Genomic DNA, 21,029 nt, shown 5'->3' with positions numbered 1-21,029 from the left:
ATCAGGGAGGTCTCTTGAGTTTACACTCTAGCAGTAGGTTTAGCAAAATTCCTTGCTTTGACTTTGAAAGAAAGACAATCCAGAGCTTCTCACATCCTAACCATGTGCCACAAACAGCTAGAGTGCCAAACGTGAACTCAATCATCGAGGACACCCAGCTGACACTCTCTTCCGCCTCACTGTCACCACTCCCCCCCCCCCCAAGGATTTCTTCCCTTGGATTAGAAAGTACAGGTTGCTCAACATCTGACACTAGCCATAAACCAAAGATTACCATCCATTGACAAGTTTTAAGGTAAAGTCATTTTGTGTGGCGGCAAATCTTTTAAGTTCAAGTACAGTTGGGTAATATTCAATCCGAGAATAGAAAAGGAGCAGAATTCTCCTTGGAGTGTGTAAAACCACTCACCCCATCTCTGAAGCCTGCCACCTTAGCCCCTTACTCCTCCAAGAGGCAATGAATCCATCCAACCTTTTCTCCTATGTTGAATATAGTCTTTTTTTTTTTAAGGCACCACACCATTTGGCCACGATCTATGGCCCACCATAAACACCAATTGGTGTGGTCAAAGGGTGTCCCTGGTGAGCAAAATAGAGGGGAATGAGGGAGGAGACCTGCAGAATAACACTCCTGGGGGAGTTCAAGGAGAGTGGCCCACTGGGGGGGGCCTAGAAATTAAGGGCAGGGAGATTTCCCCAGGATTAGTGGAGGGAGCAAAGTTGAAACTGTTACAGTAAAATTATAATTCATTCAGGGATGAGATGGAGCTCTTAACTCTTCCCCTACATAGAAGTTCTAAGGTGCCCAGGAATACACTGAATTTTCACTTCTATCTGGACCTGTGCTGTGGTTCAATGCGGTCAACTTGGGTCCACAACAACCCACACTCGCAAGGCATCCATGAACCAGACTCTGCGTGTGGCTAGCTCAGGGATCACAGGGGTGTAAAAAGTTGACAGGAACCTTTAAAGATCAATAAAGACTGCTCATTCAGCCTGAAAAATCAACACTGGGCAGAGGTTGTACTCCACCCAAAGACTCCTGAGCATGTCCAGTCCCTGCAGCCTGTTAGAGTAAAGAAAGGAGCACTGGATCGGGAGTCAGACTATCTGGTTTCAAATCCTGGCTTCACACTCAACAGCAACAGCAATCTCTCCACGACTCCATGACTCCGTTTCCTTATCTATAACTGGACCATAATAACAGCAGCTGCCCACTAATGGGAGAATTAAATGAGATCCCAGTTAGAGCTTAGCACAGTGCTGTCAGACAATAAACGCTGAGTAAACTAGTGTCTCTACTATTATCAGGGGTAACCTGAACTATCACTCAGTTCCTTTTTTTTTTTTGAATATATCTTTATTGATTTCAGAGAGGAAAGGCGAGGGAGAGACAGAAACATCAATGATGAGAGAGTCATTGATCAGCTGCCTCCTGCAGGCACCCAACTGGGGATGGAGCCCACAACCTGGGAATCGAACAGTGATCTCCTGGATCCTAGGTCAATACTCAATTGCTGAGCCACGTCCAGCTCCTAAACCTCAATGACAACACTACAACTACTACTATTTGGCCCTAATTATGGGCCCCCAAACACCCCTATGAGGTAGGTGGTCAGACTATCGGGAGTCAGACTATCCCGATACCCTCACTTTAGAGTTGAAAAATGGAGGTGCAGAGGGAGTCAGAAACTCACTTAAGTTCACTGGGTTAAGTGGTGGAGCAACAAAGGCTCTGATTACGTCCGCAAAGTTTGCATTATTTCACCTACCTCCAAAAGCTTGAAAGTATTTTAAGCTAATACTTCAATATTTTAAAATCACAACTTATTGAATGAAATAAGTTCTTATAAAATCCCCACCGTTCCCCCATTAAATCTGCATAATTATTTATACAACCAGAAATACCTCTCAAATTCTGATAGACTATCAAAAACACAAAATTCTTTTTCTTAACATAAATATGACTGAATAAATCATCATGATCATTTTAATTAAATGGTTTTAAAAGTTCAAAAGTACTGCAAATCCACAGTACATCAAGTCATTCTTTTTCAGGATATGTAATTTGATCCTGTAGAAGAATGGGCACACTCCAATTGGCCTGCTACCATCTCTCTTTCCATATGTTTGGTGAGTGTGTAACAAAATTAAACTAGAGTTAATAGTTCCTCTGAATATCCTCTCCCAACATCTCTTATACTATTTAGCAAGGTTTGTGGACACTTCATTGCCCTAAAAGAAAACACAAATATGTCAAGGTGGACTCTGATCTCAAGGAATACCTTTTAAAACTTGGGTACTGAGATCCAGAAATAACCAAATTTATAAATACTTAAAGATCCAACAGCTTCAAGAAAACTGGAAGGATAAGTCATCTTAGTCAAAACTGTTTGTCTCCATCCAATGAACTTGTTACCCAGTTTCTTGAAAGCACAGTTCATAATAACTGTTAATCCATTAACAGTTTAAAATAACAGACATGCTTAACTTGTTTAAGAAGTAGTAATATGGATAACCCAAGCCAGAGAATTAATTTCCCTTCACGTCTATTTGCTTTACCCAGGCATTACATATTCTTATGGTCCTTGTTGGTAAACACAAACGAGGTGCTACAATAAAACATGAAAATGGAAGAGAACCTGAAATGCCTAAATATTTCAAGAATTCATTGCAATTTCAATAACCTGCAACTCCAAGTATCAGAAAGCGGAAAGAATCCCCACACAACTGTAAAGGTCAAATAATTATACAGGACACTGTTGGGTGCACACCATCATCACTGACATTCACTATCTGTTAAGTGGTTTCAAAGTGCAATAACTGGCTTGGAGCGTGATGTTTATGACAACAGCTATGTCTGGAAAGACTGTGAAGGTGTGATGCTTGTCATAACTTTCATCAGGCCAGCAACAGGCAGCCCGGCCGGCTGTGACAAGAAGAAACTTCAGCACAGGCAGGCGCCTTTTCTCATTTCAGGAGGGAAACCTAAACCGATACCTTCATGGATAATTTAATAAGGATTGTTCCATAAATTTATAATGTAATTTATGACTTTCGATAATTGCTCTTTAATAGCTTCCAAAAACAATATTCTTAGGATAAAAGTAACTGCGAATATACAGTATGAAACTATTTCAGCTTCAAATTGAGAAAAGGGGAATGTTTCATAGAAGCACCTAGAAAAAGTTATAAACCCTTAAGGCCACATTCCATAACAAGCTGGAAAAAAAGTTTCAGAAATGACAAAAAGTCCAAATGTTGGAGTTATCCCTAATAATATATGAATTATTATTTACACTTACAATTAGGAATACCTCCTTAATGGACAATTTACAAATTTACAGTTAGGAATACCTCCTATTAGTCTTATAATAATTCTAACTCTAAAGAACTTTCCTTCTAGGGATTAAAAAGAAGAAAGAAAAAAGATGGCCTAGAGGAATGACATTTGTGGACATTCAGCTAAACTGCGGCTCCTGAGACAATGATTTCGTCCTGCTGGCCTCGGCCCCTCCCAGCCGGAATGAAAAGTGTGCGTCGGTCCATAACCACCAGAACCCGTGCTGCGCGCGAGTCAGCGCTCCCCCTAACCCAGGGTCAGCTCCAGCGCTCACTTCACCACTTCTGACTTCAAAACAGAACCTGGGAGTCAGTTCCCGTCTCAGGTGAAGACTCACAATAGGCAACAAAATACCAAACAAATGTTTCCAAAATCTGAGAGGCAAAGCCAATGACACCCACGACCAGGGCCCAGAATGGAAGGGTGCCTGGGCCCCCCCCCTCCGTGCCCAGGACCTCGGGGCCTGACCGGGAGTGTGCCCCGTGAAGAACCCCCGTCCAGGCCGGGAGCCGAGGGCGGTCAGAGAGATGTCCAGGTGGCCTGGACGGCCGGTGCCCCACCTCGCGCTCGGGCCTCCTCCGCGCGCTGAGGTCCGCGCCCTCCAGGCCCACGGCGCCCTCCAGTCCAACTCCGCCGACTGTAGGCGGCGGTGAGCTCGGAACAGGCTCAGGTGGCCCCTCTGGGTCCGTTAACTGGACGCAGTGCCAGCCCCAGGCGCCAATTCCCCCGGTCCCTCGGGGACCGTCGTGCGCAAAGGTCCTGGGGGGCGTCGGGAAGTGGGAGAGCCAAAGGGGCCCCGGAACAGGCGGTTCCAACTGCCCCCCTCCAAAGTGCCGGACCGGCAGAGGCGGCCCGGTTCCGGCAGACCTTCCCGCGCCTCCTCGCCCCGGCCCCTCCCCGCGCCCCGGGGTCGCGGGCGCCCCACGCCCCCCGCGCCCGGGGCGCAGCCGCTCGGCCGGGTCGCCCGGACAACAGCCGCCGCCGCGCTCCCGAGCGGGTCCCGCGCCCCCCGCGGCGCGGCCGCCCACCTGTCCCGGGGGTCGATCCAGCTGGTCCGGCGGGTGTTGTGGTCGATGTAGAAGACCTTGCCGTCGTAGTCCCTGGCCTCCTCCCAGCCCCGGGGTAGCGGCAGCTGCCCGCTCCCGGCCCTCCTAGGCATGGTCGGCGGCCTCGCCGGCGGGCGGCGCCTCCATAGGGACCGGGCGCGGGACGCGGCGGGAGCGGGGCCGTCCGGCCGGGCCGCCGCACCCGACGCGGGCGCCGGCGAGGGGCTGCCGGGCGCAGGGCGCAGGGCGCGGCGGGGCCACGCGCGGGGGGCGCCTCGGGAACCAGTCCAGGAATCCGCCGGGGATCAGTCCACCATGTCTGCGTCGGAGCCGGAGATCGAACCCTCCTCCTCCTCCGCCTCCCCGCGGCCGCGCCGCTGCCTCCGCCTCTTCCTCCTCCTCCCCGTCCCCCTGCGGCCGCCGAGGGTCGCGGCGCCCGGGCCGCCGGAGCCGCCGCCGTCTGGGCTCGGATCCGGGAAGCTCGGCGGAGCGGCGGCCGCGGCGGCGACGGGCCTCCTCATTTGCATGCGATTAGCATGCGCCCCGCCCGGCGCCGCCCCGGCCCCGCCCCGCGCCGGCTCATCTGCATGCACATTCCTCGCCGCCACATTCCAGGGCTTAACCCTGCCGCTCCCGGGGCCGCCGCGCGCGCGGGGCGCCTGGCCGGGGGCGGGGCGCCGGGGCCAGGTGGGAGGGAGACGGCCCGGGGTGCGCCGCTCCCCGGCCCCCCACCCCCAAGTCTCTCCCTCCCGCTGGGCGTCCCGGGCGTTTAGGGTTCGGGACGGGAAAGACAGCTACGGAGAAGTCCCGCGCCCTGCTCAGCCCTCTCCGACTTCCAGGGCAGGCGCTGGACTTTGGAGAGGAAAGGGGTGGGGGGAGCTCGCTCTCTGCGGAAGGAAAAGGCCCGGCTCACACCGAGGGCACAAAGGCGCCCCTCCCCCGTCCCCCCGCCGCGCCCTGCGCCCCTCCGGCCCCGAGGGCGGTCCCAGGCCGTGGCGAAGTGTGAAAAGCACGGAGAGCGCGTCCGTGGCGCGTCCGGGCCGCGTCGCCCCCCGGGCCTCTGCAGGGCGCCTGGCCCTGGGTGACCTCAGCCGGGAGGCCGCGGGCCTCGCGGCGGAAAACGAGGGCGGGCTCCGCGGCCCCTGGGCGCCCGACACGCCCGCCCCAGTGGCCCGCGGGGAGACTCCGACCCCACCCCGAGAAGCCGCTGGGCCCCACCCCCACCCCCCGTGGCCGCCGTCACCACCCGCGCCTCCCCGCGGGGCAGGGGCGCTCCACCCGGGGCCGGGCCGGCCCCCGCGCCCCCTCTGCCGCTGGCCTCCGCTGCAGGGGTTTAGGACGGCTGGCCGTGGACATGTCCGGTATCCAGTCCCTTCCGTCCAGCCCTCGCCCCGGGAAATCCCCCACCCCGCGCCCGCCAAGGCCGAGAAGGTGTGGGCGGCGCACGGGAGCGGGCCCGCGGCGCCCGGGGAGCCAGGCCGCCCTAGGCCCTGCTGGCCGCGGGGCAGGAACGTGCGTGGGTCTTCGCTCGGCCACGAGCTCTGGTTTATTCAGCAGCTACTAAGTCCTGGTCAGCACAGGAGTGGCCCGGCGGCGGGCTCCGGGGCGCACGGGCCCGGGCACAGCATTCACTGCCCGCAGCCCCTGGGCCTGGGGGAGCCTCCCAGCCCCCAAACGCCTCTCCAGCCAGGTCTACACCATAGTCTTCGGAGCTCAGCCATTACCCTGTTGGCGTGAAGTCGCCTAATCCTGCCAGCTAAGAAGTCATGACTGCCCACCTTGTGCAGGGTACGGTGCTGGGCAGGGGCTTACTGAAGATTTGGGACAACATCTCCCCTCCTGGAGTCACAGGCCCGCAGGGAGCCGAGGGAACCGAGACTCACTACAGCGCGGGCGCGGAGTGACCCTAGGTGCCCAGGCTGTCTGGGCCTGTGTGGTCAGCTCCCAAGGTGCAGGAGGGTGGTCCTGGAGAGTAGGGTGGTCCTGGAGAGCCAGGCTGGGAGCAGCTTCACCGAGGAAGGGGGGAACCGAACCTGCCTCCTCTGGAGGGTCTGTATTTGCCCTTGGAGCTGTCCCAGCCCTGCAGGAGCTTTAAACAACGGAAAGTCTGGAGAACTAGGAGCACCTGGAAAGGAGTGGGATAGGGTCACCTAAGACTAATTAGCTCACTTTATCTTTTTGGGTCGGTGCTTTTACACCCAGGAAACTATGCTTCGCCCTTGGGAACAAGAAGCCCCCACCTTCTGGGCCAGGGTTCTGCCCACTTCAATCATTAAGTGGTGATCATACAAGGTAAGCTTCCCTAGTCCCCCGTGAGATATGACATCCTTGTAGGTAATCTCAAGGTTGGGCCTCTGAATGCTGTGGGGGGAAAACATGAGAACTGTCAAAAATTAATCTCTCACATTAAAAGGATGTGCTTTATTTTGGACTCCTCTAAATTGGCCCACTTGCGTTGTCAAAATTTACCTTATGGTATACTAGTAACACCATTAGCAAGCCAACCAGACCATTCTGGTTTATTCCTTGCTTTCAGGCTCCCCCACCTCCAACAAAAAAACACTTATTATACTAAAATGTCCACGTACTACTATTTTTAAAAATAGTAACATACTTTGTTGTTTCCACAATTTGATTTGTTTCACTGCAATGAGAAGAATTGCAGCACAGTACTTCTTGGTGTAATTTCAAATTTGATCAGCTTTCAGTTAAATATTTTTACCCACTTTTAAAACCATTGAGGAATCCCAAATAGCACAGAGCGGTAAATGGCATTTATTGTTCCATAAATCTTGAGACTTCAAAAAGGGACGCTAAATAGTCAAACAAAACTCTAAAGCAATTAAGAGAGGGGCTCACTTCTTCTCTCCCTCTGGTTGGCACAGGAAACACTTGGTCGCACAAAAGTAGTTAAGATGACAGAAAGGAGAGTCGCTGCTCTGGAGGCTCCTTTGTCTTGATCAAGTTTGAACTCCACTGTTCTGAGTTCACACAATTTACATGCATCCCTTTGGACAATTCCTAGTGGTTAAGACAATGAAGTTTCATTTCATTTATATTCGTATCTGTAAAAATAAAATAAGTATAAAGATGATCCCTTTTTGATAGTTGTATATATTTAGATTTGGCTTAAGCTTCAGTTGATCACTCACAAAGAAAGATGATGTAACCTGCCGTCCTGGATGCCAGGCTACCCCAGTCTATGGAACCTTACACTAACCCCCCGGAAGTCTGTTTCCTGGCCTTCAATTCCCTTTTCTTTTGGCTTTACATTTTCTCTCCTAATTCTCTGTGGGGATGAACCACCATGAAACAAAGATCCCCCCTTTGTCAATGTCCAAACCCTGGGTGGCAGGAAAATCAGTGATATAAAAAATGAGAGTGGACAGTGAAAATTATTTCAAAAGGTAATTTAGTTATGTCTATCCAAATTTAAGATGTATGTATATACTTTTTTTTTAAGGGACAGCAGTCCTCACTTTTTTAAAAAAGTATTTCTTTATTGATTTCAGAGAGAGGAAGGGAGAGGGAGAGAGAGATAGAAACATCAATGATGAGAGAGAGTCATTGATCGGCTGCCTCCTGCAGGATGGAGCCCACAACTGGGCACGTGCCCTGACAGGGAATCAAACCGAGATCTCCTGGATCATGGATCAATGCTCAACCACTGAACCATGCCGGCTGGGCTATGTATATACTTTTAATCAGCAGTCCCATGGCTATTAACGTTTCTCAAGATATGCAAGGATATTCACTGTAGCATGTTTGATAACAGCAAAACTGGAGAAACCACCAGCGTCCATCAGCACTGGTGGGACTGATTAAATGAAATATGCTGCATCCATACTCAGTAGGCATTTAAAAAGCATTAGATAATCACGTATGTGCTCATAAGGAAAGATGTCCAGGATATATTAAGTGAAAAAAGCAAGGTGCAAAAAGACACTCACTCACATCACTGGAAGCAGGGCCAGTCGTTAAACATAAAGAACAACACAGACTCCCAAGTAATTCCTGGTGTCAAAATAAGAATTCAGATCGTGAAATACAGGAGTTGTTGTAGTGAATGCGGGCTGTCAGGGAGGTCCCAGCAAAGGAGCAATTCTTGAGGAAAGTGATCATTAAAGAAAACGGGTGGGGTAGAGATGAGCAAGGCACAGACCCAATACTGGAGCAGACAGGCCGGGCAGGGCGTCCCTGCAGCAAGACTGGGCCGAGAGCTCAGAAAGGAATCTGGCCAGAAAGAGCCCAAGACTGGCTGGAGCCATCCGGTTAGGAGGCTGGGTAGGATAGTGCAGGTATGAGGTAGATAAAGGTCTGGATTAGGACTAAGGTAAGGCAGGGGGTGGGGGATGGAGAGGAATGATCTGGCAAGAATTTGCCACTGATTAGATTAAGAAGGGACGAGTGAATAGACCGGGAGGAGGAATCTGGCGTGGTTCCAAGATTTTAGGCGGTCAAGAGAGATTCGAAAAGCTGAAATAAACGAGGAAGTCCAAAGGGGGATCTGATATGGGCTTTGCTTTTAGAAATTAGAGATACCCGGCAGAAAGTTAAAGGTCAGGACTCCAGCTCAAACGAAAGGTCAGGACTGCGAATACGTGATTGGATGTCGCCCATCGGAAAGTGTGCAGAGGCCTGAGGATTCAGGGCTGAATCTTGGAAGGGCAACGTCAGTGCCAGTCAAATAGAATTAAGGAGCCCATCTACAGTTCTATTTTTGGCCCATAACTCTTCAGTAATTCGATACGTGTTAGTTTATTTCTTTGTAAAATGTGGTCTCCATTTTCAGCGATGTGTGTTAGGAGTTAGTTACTGGTGTGTAAACCATCTCTGAATGAACTCTTGTTATCACCTTTATAGTTAGGCTGGTGAGCCAACTCACGTGTAGGACAAGAGGAACTGATTGTCTATATTTTAATACCCCTGTTTCCTCGAGGAGATCAGGGATTATATAAACTGGAATTTCTATATAATGAGAATGTTCCTTTTTTTCTGAGTCAAACCGGTGACATTTTTGTTTTTCTTCTGCAACCAAACTGGTTAAAGTAAATAACATCTCTAATTATTATAAATAGGTAACCCTAATCCACAAACCCTAACTTTTATTGTCTAGACAGCCTTTAAGAAGACAGGCATGTGATCTTCCAGAATTCCCGGTTCCGGGCCAAACCAGAAACCTCCATTACCATAACCACTTCCCGTCCAGTTAATTATTACACCAACACCTTAGGCAACAACAATCATTCCAACTCATTAATAAACAACATCAAACGCATTGGTTTTACCTTACTCACTGCAGATAGGAGACCCACGCTGAGCAAATTCTGTGGTTGCTCAAAAGATATTGGAACATTTAAAATCTTTCTCATTAGTGCAAAGGAACAAAATCTCAAATCCCATGTTCACGTGTGTGAGGCTCTCAGATGGCACCTCTGATGCTCTGTGGGATAGACTGTTAGCATAAAAATTCATTTACATCCTTTCTTATGTAATGAAATAATATGAGGTTCTATTTTCCTTTTACCATTTTTAATTTGCACTTTTCTTGTTCCAATTTACAATCTATGAAAAAACTCATCCTTATGTTTTAAAACAATTTTGTATCTCCTTTCCCATCCTCTGGATTTTCCATTAGAATTTTTATTTCTACTTATTATTTATCAGTCTGTCGCTCTTCTCTACTTCCCCTCTCTTCCCCTCAGTTCTTGATTCCCTGATGTTGACTCAGCACTGTGAATCTGGCTTTACGAAGTTTAGCTGAATTGTCTCCCAAATTTATCTGATTTGGGGATATTCAAATGGAATTGTGGGGGGAGGCCTACATAACAAAACATGCTCAAAGAAATATATTTTGCCAATAAACATATGGAAAGATACTCAATGTCATTAGTAACCAGGGAAATGAAAACTGAAACCACACAAGATATTCATACAGCCAGTATATTGGCAAAATTTTTAACGTTTATTAATGTCGAGGATTGGCAAGAGGTGGAGCAGCAGGAATTCTCATCAATGACGGGTGGGAATACAATTGGTACAGTGACAGTGTGGCCTTATTTAGGAAAAGTGAGGCCCCACCTAGTGTCCTACTCCCAGGAATATCCCTAGAGACACCCACTCACAGGCGCATTGGATCCATGGACACGAAGGATGATAGGGGTATTATTTACGTAGCCCCAAACTGAAGCATGCAGATGTTCAGTAAAGGGTGTTGTGGATAAATACACTGTCGTATCGGAGTACAATATAGCAGTGATAAAAGAATGAACTACAGTGACACAAAACCATTAGGTGACTTTATAAACATAATGTTGGCTAAAAAGCAAAAACCAGGAGACTTTGTATAGGATGATTTTATTCGTACAGAGTTCACAAAAACAGGTAAAACCAAACCTTATGGGTTAGGGATGCCTACGCAAGAGGTAAAAGTATAAAGAAAAACCAGGAAATAATTACCACGAAGATCAGGATAGTGCCGACTTCTAAAGAGAGAGATGATGTCGACTTTGAGGACAGGACATCAGGTGGGGAATTCTGACAATGTTCAATTTTTTCTAACCTGTTCGCTTTATATTTATTTGTTAAATTGCATGTGCATATTTTATACACCTTTTGGTATGTTATATTTCGTCTCTCTTTCTCTGTCTCTCTCTCACACACACACACAGAAATACTGTAGTTTTACCTTGAAGTGTGAGGACTATCCAACACCCATCCCAACACCTGGGAACCCTGCTTTACTGGACAGGTGAAAAATTTACATATAATTAGATAATTTTCTCATGATTAGATTCATATTGAAATTCTTGTCAAGGAAACTCCATGGTTAGGTTCTATACTTCCCTCTTCATCTCATCAGGAGGCACATAACGTCGTCGGTGGTGCTCGGTTTGATCCCTCAGATAAAGTGATATCTGGTACCATTTTAAAGGTACTTTGAGCCGTAGCCAGTTTGCTCAGTGGTTAGAGTGTCAGTCCGCCAACTGAAGGGTCCCGGGTTTGATTCCAGTCAAGAGCATGAGCCTCAGTTGCAGGCTCGATCCCTGGCCCCAATCGATGTGTCTCTGTCAATCTCTCTCCCCCTTCTACTCTCTCTGAAAAGCAATGGAAAAAATATCCTTGGGTGAGTATAAAAATAAATAAAATAAAGATACTTAGAGACTGCGTGAGTACCCGTTTCCCCGACTAATCTTTCATCCAGTGGATTTGGCATTTATTGAAGATTCATGCTTACGTGCGTCAGTTATTACACTGATAGTGCCAGGTGGTGGTTTTCCCCTATATTTATCAGCCAACATTTTTACGTGAAGAACTTTATCACTTTTGCCATTATTTCTATTTTTCTGTCATTAGGGACTCATGAATTTTTTTTTATTCAGTGTGCGATAAACCATTACCACCGTTTTTTTATTGTGGTAAAATATACATTACACAAACGATACCATTTTAACCAACTTAAGTGTACAATTCAGTGGCTTTATTTTTTTATTATTATTTTTATTTTTAAATATATCTTTATTGATTTCAGAGAGAGGAAAGGAGAGGGAGAGAGAGAGAGAGAAACATCAACGATGAGAGAGTCATTGATCGGCTGCAGCCCACAACCCCGGGCATGTGCCCTGACCGGGAATCGAACCCCAATCTCCTGGATCCTAGGTCGCCGCTCAACTGCTGAGCCACGCCCGGCCGGGCCACATCAGTGGCTTTAAGTGCACTCACACTGTTGGGCAGCCATCACCACCTTCCACCTCCAGACCTTCCTCTTCCCCGGTGAACTCTGTCCCCATCAAACACCGACACTCCGTCTTCCCCACCCACAGTTCCTGGCAACTACAGCACCTTTTTTTTGTGCTCAGATTGTCTCAGATTTGGCCCACAGGAGCTCCCTCCCTCCGGCTGTTTCCTGTGCCCTCTGACTTGTCTCCATCACTCTTTGAGCACTTCCTTGCTTTCTGGCGCGAGAAGACATTCCAAGTGCCTGTGCTTTCCCTGTCCCAGAGCTGGAGTCAGCCGTGTCTCCAAGGACCTGCGTCCCTCTAGTGGGACATGGTACTGAGAAAACGTCTGAGCACCTGGGCACACTGAGACTGTCAGCTGGGCTCTCTCAGTAGACACTTTCACATGACCATTTATCTAATGTATCAAAGCCACGAGTTTACGTGAATCCTTTCCATTCATATCCAACATTCATGCCAGTTTTGCTTCCTTTCCATATTTTTAACTTCCTTCTCGAACAGGGAGAAATCTGACTCTCCTTACCCTTAATGTACTTACGTGTTTAATCAATTCCCCTGGATGTAACCAACCTCCCAAAGCTACCCCTGGGCCCTGTAATCAACCTCCCAAAGCTACCCCTGGGCCCTGTAACCAATCTCCCAAAGCTACCCCTGGGCCCTGCTTCATCCCTCCCTTACCCCTCTGGCCTCTACACCTCATGCCTGGCCCACCCACCCCAGAAGCCTTCTTACCCTCAGTGGGCTCCACACCTGGTGCTGGGCACAGGGATGTGCAGGAGCCCTCACCCCACGCGAGCTCCATCGCCCCATACCAGGGCACCCTGCCCCCTCCACGATGGTCCTCTGGTCTGCTCAGGCTCTGACACCTGTTCCGGGCAGCCTCTCGATGGGGACACTGTTTTCGCCCTCCTTCTTTTACTCTCCACCTGTGCACACACTCTTCTTACCCCTCTTGGGCTTCGATATCCCACACCAGGCTACCCCTCTGTGTGGATGCTTCCCTTACCCAACCAGGGCTCTGACTCCCCACGCTGGTTAGGGAAGCATTTCCTAAACTTTAGTGACCATAAGAATTTCTTGATGACCTTGTTAAAAATGCAGATCACCAGGTCCCACACCCAGAGGTCTGATTCAATCGGCTGAAATGAGACATTGAATTTCCACATTTTCAACAGGAACCCCAGGTTGCTGCTGATGCAAGTGGTCTGAGCGACAATTGAAGAAACGCTGTTTTCACCTGGAATTACTGGATCGAAGGATGAGCACATTTACTATTTTGACAGGTATTGCACAACTGTCTGCCTGAAGGTTGTGTGGATTTGCAGTTCCAGCAGCGACGTGTAGCAGTGCTGCGTCCCAAGACTGTCTGTGACATGTTCTCCCAGTGTCCTTGCACAGGGCTCTATGAGTGGTGCTCGATGAATGCTGGGCAGGTCCTCTTCCCTGGGCAGCAGTTTCCTTTTATAAAATCAGGTTCTTGGGTTAAATCAGTGTTTCTAAACTTGCCTGATGGTGCACAGCGCTTGGCACACTTGTTAAAAATTCAGATTTGCAGGCTCAGGTCTATTGGCCCAAACGCTCCGGAGGAAGGGAGTGGGAACCTGTGTGTTTACCATAATCCTGAGATTCTCTTGAATAAGTTCCACATTAGCCCGGCCGGCATGGCTCAGCAGTTGAGCGTTGACCTATGATCCAGGAGATCGAGGTTCGATTCCCAGTCAAGGCACATGCCCGGGCTGTGGGCTCGTTCCCCAGTGGGGGGTGTGCAGGAGGCAGCCGATCAATGACTCCCTCATCACTGGTGTTTCCCCTCTCTCTTTCCCTCTCCCTTCCTCTCTCTGAAATCAATAAAGCCATATTTAAAAACAAAACCAACAAAAAATTTCTTTAAAAAATAAAAATAAAAAATAAGTTCCAAGTTACTCCTTTGATTGAATTTTGTAAATATTGCCCTGATGGACTCTGAATATTCTTGGCTCTATAATATTTTGATTGTGCCTAACTATACGAGGCCTGATTTAATTTTGAACCAAGAGCCATGAACTTTAAAGGACAATGTGTGGAATGTGTACAGAGCAGCTACAATGCTCAGAGGAGATAAGTATAAATGACATAGTCAGAACATATCTTTTATATCTTTGTTGAGGCTAAATATTTTAGATATTTTTACATTTTTAAAGAAACAGCTACTGCAAAGATTTAAAATATTCCAAAAATGTCAAGGTTGCATGCCCACACTCCGTGTTGCTTCCACACTGGGAATATTGAAGTGATGCAATACCACACACACAAAAAAATGAAAGACTTCAGGGGGAAAATGTCCAGTTTCTCAGTAGAAGGGAAGTGAGTCCAGTAGAAAACAGTAATAATGATTTAAAAAAAAAAAAAAAGAGGGAGAGGGATTGGATGTAGATTCGTGACAACACACTAAAGGAATAATGCGCGATTTGGAGAAGTTACAGTTACTAGGTTTGCCACAGAGGAAAGCGCTGATTCACACAGAGCAAATATTAAACTGCTAGAGGTTTTCCATACTGAAATGATTTTTCTTTATGCATTATATTGATTTATAAATCATATTTACAAGCCCTCTCAAAATTCAAAGTCATCAGGTTCTTGTTGGCTATTAGATACTTTGGTCAAACAAAGCTTCTGGTATAGACTTGTTTTACAAAGTTAATTATAGAGCACTTTCCACGAGCCAGGTACTGCTATAACTGCTTCACTTATATAAACTAATTACACCTTCCAATCAACCTATGGAATATGTACTATTATGACTCCTTTTTGAGAGGGGAAGGACCGTAGGCACAGATCATTCAGCTCGTCCACCCAAGGTCACACAACTTTAAGTGAGGAAACTGAGGCCCAAACCCGAGGAGACTAACTCCAGTGCCCATGTTCTTGGCATATCATAGCAGAGCAGTGGTTAGTGTGGACAAATGTTGTGAGCAGCACATTGGCTCTTTACTTTGTGTCTTCATTCAGAATTGAGGTTTGTATAAAGGTCTATTAGTAAAGGTCTATTAGTAAAGGTTTAGGTAGACCCAAGGCAGGTTTCTCATTGCCAAAAAATGAAAGACAAAAAAAGGGAGTTACAAATAAGCAAGGGGGGAGTCTAGAATGAACCTTGGTGCTAGACTAATGTTGGATACATCAATATATACTCCTGTTTAGCTTAATATAGACAGATAGATGATTAAAAATATGGGTGTGCCCATGAGTTTGTATACACACATCCTAGTTGGTCTTCTTAGAGGGCCTAGAAATAATGACACCTCAGTAGCAAGGACTATACCTATAACTTGGATTAAATGCTTAAAAATTAAAATTTTAGCCCTGTTGGGCGTGGCTCAGCAGTTGAGCGTTGACCTAGAATCCAGGCGACCGGGGTTCGATTCCCGGTCAGGGCACGTGCCCAGGTTGCGGGCTAGGCAGCCGATCAATGACTCTCTCATCATTGATGTTTCTATCTCTCTCTCTCCCTCTCCTTTCCTCTCTCTGAAATCAATAAAGATATATTTTTAAAAAATTATAATTCTAAAGACCAAATACACTGCATTACTGAAGATATAAAACTGAGGTTTGTATAAAGGTCTACTTAAATATGTAATGCGACACATCCGTGCACAGTCCTCAGATAAAAGTTTTTGTTTGTTCTTAAAAGTTCATTATCATGTAGAGGAAGTAGAGTTCAATCACTTAGACAGCCAAACAGCAGATGAAACAGATGGACTCCGAACTGTCATAAAGGCCAGAAAATTCTCCTGATGACTTTGGCTCTTCAATTGTAACTGGCATGAAAAGTCCATCCTTCTGCCATTGTGGTTGTAAGCCTCATGGCCTTATGCTTTTTCATTCTTTCATATTGACCCATAAAAATTTATATCATGGATAATAGAATAATGATTTATAAAGCATTCACTTAAAAATAAATATGGGAGATTCAGCACCATAAAACTAATTTGGGCTCCATGCCCAGAGAAATCGCATGTTGAGATGTCCTTGACTTAAATCTATTCACCAGAGCTACGTAATAGTTAAACCTCTTGATGGATTTCTGTTTGACTCCAGGAAGGCAGAGAAATGTATCGAAGGACCAGTAGTGATTTACACTGAAGTGTAGAAAAGTGGTCCACGTTACAGTGATTTTGTATGTGAACACACACAGGCAATATACACGTGTATTTGCAAACACACAGTAAAAGTCATGGTCACCTGATCACTGTTGGCTTCTAAACACTCTGGCTGGTCTTTGGTTTTTGAGTGAAACAGCTACAAAGTTCATTTCTATGTGTTGCTCTGGTTTCTCAATGCAAAAAAAAAAAAAGTGTGTCGACAAGCGACAACGGAAAGTATGTTGACAGCAGGGGCTTTTCTGTTAGCAGAGAGCACTCTTGGCCTCTTTTGAAAAATCCAAGGTGAAAGTTGGAAGACTCTTCTGACCGAGGGGTGAAGCAACCTCCTGCCTGCTGGCCAAGTCCAGCCTTTGGCTCCATGCTGGGGCTCCGGGGTGTGCGTGCCTTTGCTATGCTGGCTTCACTGAGAATCGGCAGCTCCCTGGCTCGAAGTCTCTGCAGGTGTCCAGGACCAGGACCAGGACCACACAAGCGCAGGTGTAAAGAGCTGCTGAAGCACTTGGAAGAACAGACCAGACATAAGAAGGAGTGACTCCGAATCCCCCAGCTCTGGTTCATGAAGAGCGGCAACTGGAGAGCTTGACCATGGCCTCAGAATATGCCAAGTTTCTTCTCTTTTATTTTTCTCTTTCAGTGAACGTAGAGATGAGACATGTGCATAAACATGGAGATACATGTGTGTCCCTTTCTCTCGCTCTTTTTCTGACTGTATTTCTTTTTGTGAACATACGCCCCGGGACTTTTCTTAGGAGCTCTAGATGAAGCCGCCATGACCCGGGGGAAAGGTTGGACTCGGGGGGTCAGAAAGATCTTTGCCGGAGTCCTGGCTGCACCACACACTGGCTGGGCGGCCCTAGCAGTCTCTTTACTTTGAGCTCTGATTTTCTTATTTGTTACCTGCGAGCAGAAGCACTTTTCTCGCAGGACTGCAGTGAGCATTAAGATACCGCCCAAAGGAGCCTGGCACTGGGGAGCACCCTCAGAAATTGTTCCTGTCCCTGCCTCCCTCCTCCCCTTCTGGCCTCTAATAGTCTTGACTTTTCCGTCTCCCCCTGTTTATCTCCTTACCCAACAGGTAGTTCGCATTATCTTGGAAAGGAAGTGTAGGTTTTTAAATATTTTGTCCTTAGTGTATAAATTTAAAAATTCTCAGTTTCTGATTTAGAGATCTTGTGACTTTAAACTTTTCAGTGTCTGTGGCAATACATGTTTAAAAGTGGTAGTGGACTTTCTTTATTCCCAACACCTGAACCCTCTTCCTGAGCTTGGATACAGGTGTGGCTGCCTTGATGGAAGGCAGGGAGAGCCTCCTGCTGGAGAAACCGGAGAGAGAACACAGGGGAGCTCAGCTTAGCTCAGCCAGTCAGGTGCTCCCAGTGTGGTCCTGAGTGGGGCTCAGCAATCAGATGCTCCCAATGTGGTCCTGAGTGGGGCTCAGCAATCAGATGCTCCCAACGTGGTAATGATCTGGCCTCAGCCAATCAGATGCTCCCAATGTGCTAATGATCTGGCCTCAGCCGATCAGATGCTCCCAATGTGCTAATGATCTGGCCTCAGCCAATCAGATGCTCCCAATGTGGTCCTGAGTGGGGCTCAGCCGATCAGATGCTCCCAATGACGTGTGACCATAAGATGAATGATTTGAAGAAGCAAGGAGAGCAAAGGGAGCTGCAATACCTGTCTGCAGGTGCAGAGGCTCTGGTGCCCAGGGTCCATGGCGCCTGTGATGGGCCAGGCACTCAACAGTGGCCGAAGCCCAGGGCGCTGATCACAGAGGAGGCCCTCCCCACCCTCAGGAGTTCCACCCAGGCTCCTGCGGCTTCTGGTTACAGGCTGCTCCCTGTGGAGGAACTAAGAGGTGAGGTGTGTCTGAGACCTTTCTGGAGCCATTTCCTGTCTTTTGTGCCATTGTCTTGGGAATCTCTCTCCTTGCGGAAAATGACAGGCTGCTAAGGTGCTCTTAGGAACCCTTGCTGGTGGGTGCTGCTGGAAATTTAGCTTTATCTGTTCCTCTCAACGTCTTTATTTCCGTGTGAGTGCGCGTGTGTGTTTCCTTCTGCTCGGTCTGTTCACGTGAAAGTCTAACCTGGAGTCAAAAGAGTTCACAAAGTTATCTCTGATTCAAGACCAATAAAACCCAAACCACAGAAAGCCCAGGATTAAAAGACGCCCGCACATACCACAGTTTTATTTTAGGCACATAAATGCAACGTTGAATATATTCTCCCCGCATTTTCACAGCACTTTCTGGATGACAACCCGAAGGCAAGAAGTGCACTTAAATAACTCTACAGTCATCCTAGATGGAATACATCCGAAGTCATAATAGGGTTGTCTTCTTTGCATTTTTCAACGGGAGGCTTTTCAACCATCTCTTAGTTATTGTTTCTCTTCCTCCCTCCTCACACTGCTGCACGTAGCCACCAGCTTTCGCCTCCCACTCCGGGGAAAGCCTGCAGCGAGCATCGGCTCGTGGGAAAACGCTCCGCTCCCCTCAGGATTCTGCGACGTCGCCACTTCCGTAGGTCTCTGCTGCCGGCGGCAAACGAAGAAAGCACTGACCCAGATCCCTGTGCGGAGGCCACGCGCGTGGGACCTGCCAGGCCGTTCGACCTCGGCAAGTGACCTCTTGGGGCCCGTTTCTTCCTCTGGAAAAACGGCAGGATGGTAATAGCGCCAACTTCAGTGGGTTGCTGTGACTATTATCTGAGTTGATACATGTGAGGTTCTTACAACTTGGCCCAGCATATAGTATGTGCTCAGTAAGGTTAGCAGTGACCGTTACAATGCATGTCCCTTGGCTCACCAGTGAGGACTTTTCAGATCTCTCTGCCTGTTATGGGCCAAATTGTGCCCATCTCAAATTCATGATGAAGTTCTGACCTCCAGTACCTCAGAATGTGACTGTATTTGGAGATGGAACCTTAAAGAGGTAATTAGGTAAAATGAGGACATATGGATGGGCCCTAATCCAATGTAGCTAGTATCCTTGTAAGAGGAGATTGGAGCCCTGGCCGGGTAGCTCAGTTGGTTAAAAGTCAACCCGATTCACCAAGGTTGCAGGTTCAACCTCCCTTCAGGACATGTACAGAAAGCAACTAATGAATGGGTAAATAAGTGGAACAACAAGTTGATGTCTCTCTCTCCCTTTCTCTCAAAAATCAATAAATAAAAATTAAAAAGGAAAGAGGAAATTGGAACAGACACACACTGAGGAAGGACCAGGTGAAGACACAGAGAGAAAGGCCTTCAGAAGAAACCAACCTTGATCTCGGACTTCCAGCCTTCGGAAAGTAAATTTCTCTTGTTCTCTTGATCAAGTCTGTGGTATTGATCTTCTGATGCTTTGTCATGACAGCCCCAGCAAACTACTGCACAGCCCAATCTCAAGCCATCCTTGAAACTAGCTCCGACCTTGGGTTCCCTGTCCTTGAACCCTGCCGCTCTCCCCTCTGGATGCTCAGTCCCTCCCACGGTTCCTCTGCCACTTTCTCTGCCCCAGAATTTAAATGTCCCCAGGGTTCTTTCTCAGACCCTTCTCTTTCCGTAAGTTTTCTCACACGGTCATTGTCCATTTTCTGGGCTCCTGCCGTGGCCTTTATGCTGAAGAACTTCAAAGCTATAGCTCTAGCTTCACTCCCCGTAGGCCTCCACCCACCTTCCGATTGCCTGCTAGAGCTAGACACTTCCACAGCTGTATCTTTTTATTGATTGATTAGTTGACTGATTTCAGAGGAAGGGAGAGGGAGAGTTAAAAACATCAAGGATAAGAATCATCGATCGCCTGCCTCCTGCACGCCCCCTACTGGGGATGGAGCTGGAAACACAGGCATGTGCCCTGATGGGGAGTCGAACTGCGGCCTCCGGGTTCACCGGCCGACGTTCAGCCGCTGAGCCACGCCGGCCGGGCCCCACAGCTGTATCTTGCTAATAGCTCCCAACCAAACCCACCGTCTTTTCATCCATACTTTTCCCTCCGGGCTTCCCTCCCTCCTTAATTATCTTCTTAGTGACCCAACCTATGAAATTGCTCAGCTCCCGCTGATGTCCTTTCCTCATCACTCCTTTGTCCCCATAACTCAGGTCCACTTCCCCCGCTTCCGTCACTGCAAACCCAGGACTCACCGTCATTTGCCCGATATTTTGTAATTCTTCCTATTTCCCCTCCCTTCCGTTTTAGATCTTCATCCTACAAGGAGTTATTTTCCCAAAACACAAATGATATTATTTTCCTCTCAAAATACTTAGTGGTTCTTTGTTGCCTAATTTTACAAATTAACTCCAAGTTATTTCCATGGGCATTCATGATTTTCTGTGATCTTTCCTTTTCAACTTTAAAGGATATTTTTTTTAAATAGCCACAAAATCACCCAACACTTTCCATGCCTTGGCTGTTGTAAATAATGCTGCAGTGAACATGGGGGTACAGATATTTCTTCGATATAATGGTTTTATTTTCAGATATGTTGCTGGATTAGATGGTAGTTTTATTTTTAATTTTTTGAGGAATCTCCATGCTCTTTTCCATAGTGACCGCACCATGTTCCATTCCCATCAGCAGCGCACAGGGCTCCCTCTTCTCCGCCTCCTTGCCAACGCCTGTTATCTCTTGTCGTCACATTCTGACAGGTGTGAGGGGATCTCTCCCTGTGCTTTTCACCCCATCACATCTTATCCACATTAATCCATACAGCTGAAGATAATCATTTGTGTGCGTGCGTGCCATTCATTTTCATCCTATCTACAGAATTTCAAGAATACA

The 21,029-nt window shown here is 47.6% G+C and overlaps 1 protein-coding gene and 1 long non-coding RNA gene across 2 annotated transcripts in view; one reads left to right on the top strand and one right to left on the bottom strand.

Annotated features, from left to right (window-relative positions):
• WWC2 (WW and C2 domain containing 2) overlaps positions 1–4,581 on the bottom strand; it is a 130,916-nt gene extending 126,335 nt beyond the window's left edge. Inside the window, exon 1 of the mRNA XM_081129100.1 lies at positions 4,372–4,581. Coding sequence (XP_080985226.1) covers positions 4,372–4,502 — 131 coding nt within the window. The 5' untranslated portion in view covers positions 4,503–4,581. The remainder of the gene's footprint in view (positions 1–4,371) is intronic.
• A 1,255-nt stretch (positions 4,582–5,836) lies between these two features.
• LOC308553021 lies at positions 5,837–13,642 on the top strand. The gene is made up of 3 exons (XR_013998175.1): positions 5,837–6,177; positions 6,592–6,681; positions 13,304–13,642. It is a non-coding gene; the product is annotated as an uncharacterized lncRNA (long non-coding RNA).
• Positions 13,643–21,029: the final 7,387 nt, after the last annotated feature.

Source organism: Miniopterus schreibersii, assembly GCF_964146895.1.
Source record: "Miniopterus schreibersii genome assembly, chromosome: 2".
Classification (NCBI taxonomy): Eukaryota; Metazoa; Chordata; class Mammalia; order Chiroptera; family Miniopteridae; genus Miniopterus; species Miniopterus schreibersii.
The sequence above is the reverse complement of the archived record's forward strand: the minus strand, read 5'-3'. Positions and strand labels throughout refer to the sequence as shown.